Consider the following 9202-nt stretch of genomic DNA (forward strand, 5'->3'; position numbering starts at 1 on the left):
AAAGGCAATAAAGCTTAATTATCCTTGTGAGGCCATTGACAGAATGGTCACAGGTTTTACACAACCATCTTTTAATGCTGGCCATAGTCTTATTTACTCTATGCTGCATGCAACATTTGGATGTTGAAAAAAAAAAATAAGACATGACTGACAGACTGCATGCTTTTATCCTTTAGCTATAAAAATGTTCAGTTTCTTCATTGGTATTTCTCCAGAAAAGAAAGCCCAACTTCCATGCAAGAAAGTTCCAATTTATGATATAATCATCTCCACAAATTCTATTTCCATGGATTCAAGCATCCATGGCTCAAAGTTATTTTTTTAATTATTTCTCCACTGAACATGTCCAGGCTTTTCCTGTCATAATAATCTAAATAATACATATAACAATTTTTACAGAGAATGTGCATTGCATTATGTACTGTAAGCAATCTAGAGATGATTTTAAAGTGCGCAAGAGTATATACATAGGTTAGATGCAAACACTGTGCCATATTGCATAAGGGACTTGAACATCCTTGGACTCGGGTATCAGGGGATATCCAGCTGTGAACAAATCCCCTCTCTTTGACTCTACCTTGATCACATTAGTCTCAGTTTTCCTACCTTGTTACTGGATGCCCCCCCCCATTTACCCTCACAACTATCTCTCCTGAGTTAGAATAATTTCTATAGGTGGAATAGCTATTGTTCATAATATTAGAATAATAGTCTTCCAACTTCTTAATGGTCAGGGAAAATAGATACTAAAATTTCCATTTTTTAGTAAGAAAATTGAGCCCTGACAATGGCTAGTGTTTGACAGAAAAAAAACTCTTTAACTCAATGGTATATAGCTTGAAGGACACTACAATTTATAAGTGCCATTCAAAGCTGTCTTATGAACTTATTGAAAAAATTCAAATATTCAAAATGCAAAAACAAGAAATCCTTGAAAATAGCACTTCATTTCCGGCAAGTGCCAGTGTTTTACAGAAGAATGGCTTACACATTTAAAACAAATTTAAAATGCAGATAGATTGTGCTTTGCAGGGGTATGATAGGAATGAAAGAATAAAGTCCTTAATCCTTTATCCAGTTCAATATGATAGACCTCTTAGATCTATAGGATTTACAGCTAGCTCTAGGGAAAATTGTAAACTAATATAGCTGCTTTTGAGGGTTCTGCATCCTCACTTCCTTTGTCTTCGTTCCTACCCCTCCTATTAGCTTCATATTCTTTCCACTTGTGTGTCTACAAAATTTTAACAGGAAGAAAGAATCAAAGGGACACATAATACACATGATCTTATTGAGAAGGCTCAATACATACTTGGTTAGATCAGTTAGAGTTTCTTTCCCACTATGATATTCAGATATTATGGTTTTATGTACTACTTTCCATATAACAAAGGATTACATCACATTATTAAATTTCAAACCTGACGGATTGAGAGGGAGACTTTAGTCAGAGCAGAAGAACATTCTTCATACTGTTAGAGGGATGGTATATTGGCCAAGAGCTTCTCTTGCCTACTCACAAAGGCAGCCTCAGGTCTAGGTCATTCACGCTGAGAATTTCTGATTTCCCACCTAGATCTGGGGAAACTATCCACTTACCTACTAGCATCTCTCTGACAACGAGAACTTAAGTTAAAAAAAATCAGAGAATTAAGAAACGGGAAAACAGCAAGTATAGGTAGCAATATGGATCAGTAGTTGTTGGTTCAAGCTTTCTCTTTAGATGAAGTCTACTTGTCCCTATCCTGAGGTCACACAATGAAGTGATAGAAATATTTATAAGACTGCAGTTAGAGTCTTAATATAGTCAAAGATTATTAGGAGATTTTAGGAGTTTAGCATCTTGAGAAATAACCTCAGTTAATAATCCATTTAAATAAACATTTCAGGAACAAATTTCAGATTAACAATAAATACACATATTGGGCTTACTAGTAAAAGCTACAAGTTCATAGAAATTTGTGGGCAAAAATTTAGTAGCTAGAAACCTTTTATGGAAGAGAAGAACTGATGTGGAATAAATGACCCCAACTCAAAGCTAAAACTAAGTGTTGAGTGAAGATTTGTATGTCTTTTGTTGAGTTATAATACTAGCCATGTATTCTTTCACATTTCTCAAGTCCTACTCCAGTTCTTAGAAATTTCACATAGAGATAAAAACTTTGTGAATAACCTCATAATATCATCAATTTATTTGGTTTTACTTTCCTGAGATAGCTACCCATTCCTGAAAACAATGCTCTCAGAAGAAAATGTTTGCTGCACAATGCATTTTATATGTCATGCCTTTTCTCCAAGGTCCCTTGCCCTTCATATTCCAAAAAAAAAAAAAAAAATTATCAGGTAAAAATGAAAACACTCATATACCTGGCTAAAAATTCATATACTTGTGCTGAAATTATTAAGAACTTATTCTCATGTAGATTTACTCCAATGGGTCATAAATTCCATTCAAGTTTTAGAAAAATGTAAAAGCATGTTCTGAAGTTTCATTTAAGCAAACTGGGTTAGGCTCTGTTTTCAAATAGTGATGGAACATTTTTATTTATTTATTTATTATTTATTTATGTGTATTTTAGGACAATCCACTGAGCTATTTGGCTGGCCCAAGGTTTTTTTTTTCTGGCTCAGGCTGCCTTAAGTGTGGGTCTAGTAGGGCACGTGGAACTAGGGATTGAGCCCCGGGGCCCCTGCACCTGACTGGGTTTGCTGGCGCAGGCGCTTAAACAATTGAGCTAACGGATAAGCCCAGTAATGGAACGTTTAAAATCAGCCACTGAGTAACAGGAGAAAAAAGAGAGTTAAGTAATTATTCATCTTGAGCAAACTGCCAGATGAAACCAATTCCAAAACATAAATTTTAAGCTTTTAAGTTTTTCCAGGTAGAGAAGCATGCAATACTGTATTGCCATTTTCTCTCCTTACATATGGTCATGATAACACAATGCTGACATGTGAAAAAAATTTAAAGCACAAAACAACTCATTTTATAAAAATGAGCTACCATGAGCAGTAACAATGAATGGATGGCTTGGACATGCTTCATGCATCAGGCATGCATGATCCATAGACTACCCTTGAAAGGGCTTTTGAGCAAGCTTGCAGGACTATGTAATTTGAGAATTTCTTGGAAGTAAGCAATTTTTGTAAGCATGAAGGCTGATATCCAACCAGAGAGCAATTCTATCCTTTAAAAACAACAACTACAGCAATAACAAATATATGGATACATCATAAAATTTAGAGACTGATAAATAGTAGAACTGAACCTGCAACTGAGCTAATTTTGCATTGTAGCTTTAGACATACTTATTACCCTGCAGCATATCTAATAGTCACTGAAGCACTTTTTATTGATTTACTTCAGATCAAAACCTTCAAGCTTTCAAAGGAATGGAGCATTTTTTTAAAATAAGCCTTTTGCTTCCCTAAATCCTATTAAAATGGGTCCAAGGCAGACTTACCATAGTCTTAAAGTACGCTCATATAGATAACACATTGTACTAAGAGCCCAGAGCTTCTAAGAAACACAGACATAATTTTACTTAAGGAGGAATTTTCTCTTAGCTGGTTCTGTCTTAGCTCTTGCCCATAAAGCAATAACATTTTCTGAATGAGATGGAAAGATGATGATGGAAATACGCAGAACCCCAGCTATTCCATGAGCTGGTGAAAATATTCTGTTCTCCCCATCACAGGTAAAGTAACCTTAAAAAGATATGGACTGGAAGTGTGGGAACTCAGGCTCTCTGATGGAGTCCCACTGATCAATCTGCTGTGCTAATGTTAAAATCTATCACAAACAAAGGACTAATTGAAGAGAAATTGCAAATTCCAGCAGGTAGCATCATTCATGGAGTGTTTCTCTTTACAGCACACCCCAGTTAGTTTTGGTCCATGATTTAATAAAGAATCAGACAAAGTGCTTAGTTCCTTGGTATCTGGTCGGTTCAAAGATATTCTTACCCAGAGGTGGACTGCCTCCAATTTCTTCCCAGCAATTCTGATAATTATAAATAGGGCCCGTATTTCAGAGAATGGATATAAATTAAATTTATGGTGAGTAAAATGATAAAAATGTTAGTTTTTCTAAATATTTTATAAACATCTTCTCTCTACTTCTGTCTCATGGTCTTTTGCTCAGGTCCTCTGGGTGCCAGTCAGAGTAACAAACTACAAGGGTAACTGACAGAAGGACTCATTGTCTCAGCAAAGACTTTCTGACCCACTGGAGAAAAAATAAGATGCCATGACCACTGCTTCCAGAGGAAAGTGAAAATATGATCATCAATCAAAGCAGATTTATGAATCAAAGGCCTAGATATCTAAACTGTTCTTACATGATGGGAAACATAAGAAATGTTTCTATTTTACATAATTGATCAAAGAAGTTCTTCTATACTTTCTGTATGTCAATTAGTAGTCACAGTGGCATCACAATGTAACAATACTAGTACCATATGTAAAAACTTGTTATTACATTGTTTTCAAAATATTTATATTTGTCTTAAATTAAAATACATGAGGAAAACATATAATTGTAGATCTAATAGGTTAATTCCTAGATTATCCACCCAAGCCCTAAATACTTGGAGGTGGTGTAGTAATGGAAGGAACATCACAGATGTTTTCTTGGTAACATTTTAGGGATGGTTCCATGCTCTTTTCATCTTTAGCCAGCAGATCACTCAGAACATGAAACCAGATGAGCTAGCAATGGAAGGCTGTTAGAGGGCCTTGTTCCATGCATCCCAAGCTAAAAGGTAACACAAGGGTAGCTTCTTATTATCACAATAGCAATTTTATTTTTTTCTAAGAGAGGGTGGAATTGAAAATTTTGAAATTTATGGAAAGATCAAAGTTCTGAAAATAAGAGTTTTTTTGCATTACTTGATATATATATATATATATATATATATATATTTGGAATGCCAAATTTTCCTTTTAAAAAGAAAAATTCATTGATAATTTGAAGAATACGTAAAAGAGGAAATTACAACTATGTTTTTGTATTTTTCATGATACTTGAGTTGTGTTATATTTTTGGTGGCATGATTGTCTAATGTAGCATATGTACTTTATTCAACCTAATACAACTGGATATAGTTGTATTATACGTATGCCCCAAATTTAAGCTGTACGAATTACATTCCTCTTGATGAACTCAGAGTTGGATTCAATGTCTGGGGTAATGTTCATTATAAACTTGAGCTGGGGAGAGGAGAGGAAGATAGAAAGTCATTGAATAATATTTGTGTATTTTAATGTTGTGAGTTTATTTAGACAACATATAGCAGTGGGTGCTACAAAAGTCAAAATTTCATAACAATGCTAAATTACAAATTATCACAGAAGCCATATTTTTATTTAAGTTTAAATATAAGCTTTATTATATCCTAGGTGTTATGTAGGTAGGCTGTGACTAGAAAGCCCTTAATTTTGAATCTCATGGTATCTCTTGTAAGAAGAAGGACAAACAAATTAGAAAGAAAACAAAAACTTCTGCTTCTTGGAAAGAACAGGAATTAAAAGCCAGCAAATATGTCTTTTCATGTTTCACTTTCTTAATATTGATACTAAATATTGTACCACATGTTTGTGTCGAAAAGTCACTTGAGATCAGCACTGATGTTACTCCATAAAAATATTATTTTAAGACAAAAAGAGTAAAGATAATTAGTACATTACTGAGATTCTGGTAGGATTTATCTAGTTCTACTTCTTTCTGTGTATGTCCAAGTGAATCTACTTCCCAGTTACTTGAGCTAGCCATAAAACATATTTTAAATACATGTTTTACCTAGGGAAGTTAAAAGTCTAAATTCCTCCTACCAACTTATTTTGAAGTTGTCACATTGCAATTTTTTTCTCAATAAAATTAATTTTACAAAAAAAAAGTCTAAATTCACCTGATCTTCATGTACATGAGATTGATCTCTTAGTGCTACCTAGTTACCTAGACTGACTCTCTGGCGAATGACTTACTGTTTGAATTTTGTGGAAATCCAGGCAAGGAGGAAGGACCATTCATCCCAGGGAGAAGAACCGGAGGAAGGCTAGGGAGTCCTGGGTAGGCTGTCGGCAGGCTTATGCCATGGAGAGGGCTGCCATCCATCATCCCTGGCTGCTGCACCGCTAAGCCCAGCACATCTGAAGCTTTCTTAATTCGATCAAGTTCTTGCTGTGCCATCAGCTGCCGAACAGTGGTTGGGGCTAAGTAATCTTTCTCCCGATCCAGCTGACTCCCCACAGTCTCCCTCACTTTTGAGATGTGCTGCTTGGAGAAAATATGATCTCTGATGGATAAGCGGGCAGAGTACTTCACCCCACAGAGGGTACACTCTGGCTTAGTGCCTTCAGCTCCACCTTGATTGATCATGAAAGGCTTCCCTATGTTAATTTTAAATTTCTTTTCCTTTGCTCGTGCATTCTGGAACCACACCTGCACCACTCGTTTAGGCAGCCCAATCTCATTCCCCAGCATTTCGCACTCTTGCATGGTTGGTGTTCGGTAGTCACTAAAGCAAGCCTTAAGAACCTTGAGTTGGAGATTGCTCATTTGGGTTCTGAAACGCTTGTGACCTGGCCGATCATTACCTTTGGATTTAAAAGGGTTGCCAGATCCAAATGGATTTGGCGAGCTTGGGTCAGCTATGCTGGAGGTTTCGCTGCGGTCAGCATTGTCATCAGGGTCATCCATGATATAAAAGCTTTGGTCATGATCAGCATCTTTATCATTGAAATGCGTTGACGGACTGGTGAGAGAAAAGAGAAATTTGTCATCACAGACCTCTGTAGTGGGTGTGGTCGCTGGTTTTGGCAGGGAGTCGAGTGTCTTTGGCTCTTTAGGAGATAGCGCTGATTTCACATCTCCAGAACTTCCTGTGGTACTGTCCATCTCTGTGTTTCCCTCGTCTCCAGTGGTGGCATCACTGATGGCTGTATTGATGGATGAAGTCTCATCAAAGTCAGTTTTGTTCTGATCATACCCAGTCTCAGCAGGAGGGGCATTTAAATTCTCTACATCTTCAGGACATTCTGCTTTAAAAGAAGAAGGGCTTAAAAGATTTTTTGGCGACAGCTCTGCTGTTTTACTAACAGGTGTTGACACTGTAGAAGCTAATTCATTCTCACTTGATAGATCAATTTTATTTAATGGCAAAGATGGATAGTCAAAATAAATGTATTTCTGTGGGCTTTCTCCCCCATCCTCTGTGGATATTAAAGGGCTTGGTGGTAAGCTGTAACCTGCCTGCTTTCCTTCATTCCAGTGTCGAGAGCGGATGTGGCTTTCCAAGGCAGACTTTGCTTTAAACAGGGCTCTGCAGAATGGACACCGCTTATGAGATTGGGCTGGACCCACTGCCCGGAACTGACCTTTTCTTTCTCTTGCTCGTGTGTTCTGGAACCAGACCTGCACCACCCTTTTCTTCAGTCCAACTTCGCGTGCAATATGATCAAGCATTTTTCTGGTAGGATTGGAATCCAGCAGGTATTTTTCATAGAGTATTTCTAGTTGTTCCGGGGTGATTGTGGTTCTCAAGCGTTTATCACGGTGTTGGTCTTCCCCGCTGTTCCCTCCTTCTTTCTCACTGCAATTATTCTCTTCTTTATCATCCAGTTTCCTTTTAAGGGAAGCAGCAATGGCTGGAGGGGCTGTAGTGTGGGAGGAACTGGTCTGAGGTGGCATTTGTGTGAGGGAGCTACCCAGAAGTTGTCCAGTCATCAGAGGATTGTTGGGGTCAAATATCATGTAGGGCATGTCCATGGGCCTTTCCAAGAATGGAGAGTGGAGGAATTGGTTTTGAGCAGCGAGGAAATGCATATGCTGGTGCTCCTGCCAAAGTTCCAGAGTTGGGAAGGCAACTGTACACTGATCACATTGGTATTGGAGTAACTGTGGAGGTAGACTGTTTTGGAGAGAAGTCATGGAAATTTGCAGTGGACTGGAAGGAACTGGGGCTTGAGAGGCTGAGGGAGGTCTTCCAATAAGTTGTGTTTGTTTTGGTGGCTGTGGCTGTGGCTGTGGCTGTGGCTGTGGCTGTGGCTGAGCTGAGGATACCTGTGGTGGATCTGAGGACATTGAAGCTACTGGTGGGGCTGGTTTGGTGCCTTGAGAAGGGGGAGAAGGGTCACTCTGCTTTGGCTTTTCTGTGGGATAGTCAGGTTTTGGAGATGTCTTCTCAGACTCTGGTTTGGGTGATGGAATCAAGGGGGTGCTAGTCCCGGAGCCAGAACTTGCTGCAGGGGCAGCAGTTTTGGCAACATCTGTTTGTCCAGACCCCGTGCAATGCTTGTATACCACCTGATCCGTGGCATCCATGGAGTCCTCAGTTTGGCTTTCGTCTTGGGCGTCCTCATCCTCGTCCTTGTAACACTGCTTTTTCTGGTGTGTGATCAAGTCGAAAATCCTAGGGAAAACCACACTGCACTTTTTACATTGGTACTGCATATTACTTGTTCGAATGTAGCGTTCATTTGTGAGTTCTCTTTTTTCATTATCCTTAGTCTCTGCTTGATTCTCATAGCTCTTGCGCGCTTTCTGACGAGCATTCTGGAACCATACAACAATAACCCGAGTAGGTAGATTGAGAACAGTAGATAGTTGTTCTATTTCATCATCTTTTGGATAAGCATTTGTGTCAAAAAAGTCTTGCAGAACCCTAAGTTGGTAGTCAGTAAATCTCGTTCTAGAAGACCTTTTACTGAATGATGCATCTGATTTGTAATGTTCTAAAGAGGCAGGCTGCGGATCGATTCGAATATCTTCTAGAACAGTTATAGGGGGGTTGCTGAAGTTGTATGGTGAATCTTTATTTCTCTGTCTTTCCTTAAAAAGTGTATTTCGAAACCAGTGCTTGATAACTTTTTGCGAGAGGCCAGATTTCTCTGCCATTTCCTGGATCTGTTCTTCACTTGGAGAATTATTGATATCAAAATAAGCTCGCAGGATTTTTAGTTGATCATCTGTAATTCTGGTCCTTGGGCGTTTAAACTGAGAATGCCTTAAGAAGTTGGGATCTAACCCAAGCTGTTGTTGGCATAGCTGCGTGAGGTCTGCAGAGAGAGCATCCATTTGGGGTAGCTGCAGGGCGAGCTGCGGGGGCAGCGCAGGGTGCTGTACCGGCTGCATCATGATGGAAGGGAAGAGTGGAAGGTCCAGGGAGACAGGCAGCTGCACTTGTGGGGGTGCGGAGGGGGG

At 38.7% G+C, this 9202-nt stretch overlaps 1 protein-coding gene across 1 annotated transcript in view; it reads right to left on the reverse strand.

Moving 5' to 3' along the window:
- The window catches only part of Zfhx4 (zinc finger homeobox 4), a 187414-nt gene that overhangs the window by 3979 nt on the left and 174233 nt on the right, over positions 1-9202 (reverse strand). Inside the window, 1 exon segment of the mRNA XM_023706341.1 lies at positions 5986-9202. This exon segment is cut by the window's right edge and continues 81 nt beyond it. Coding sequence (XP_023562109.1) covers positions 5986-9202 — 3217 coding nt within the window.

This window comes from Octodon degus, unplaced genomic scaffold (genome assembly GCF_000260255.1).
Source record: "Octodon degus isolate 3935 unplaced genomic scaffold, OctDeg1.0 scaffold00252, whole genome shotgun sequence".
Taxonomy (NCBI): domain Eukaryota; kingdom Metazoa; phylum Chordata; class Mammalia; order Rodentia; family Octodontidae; genus Octodon; species Octodon degus.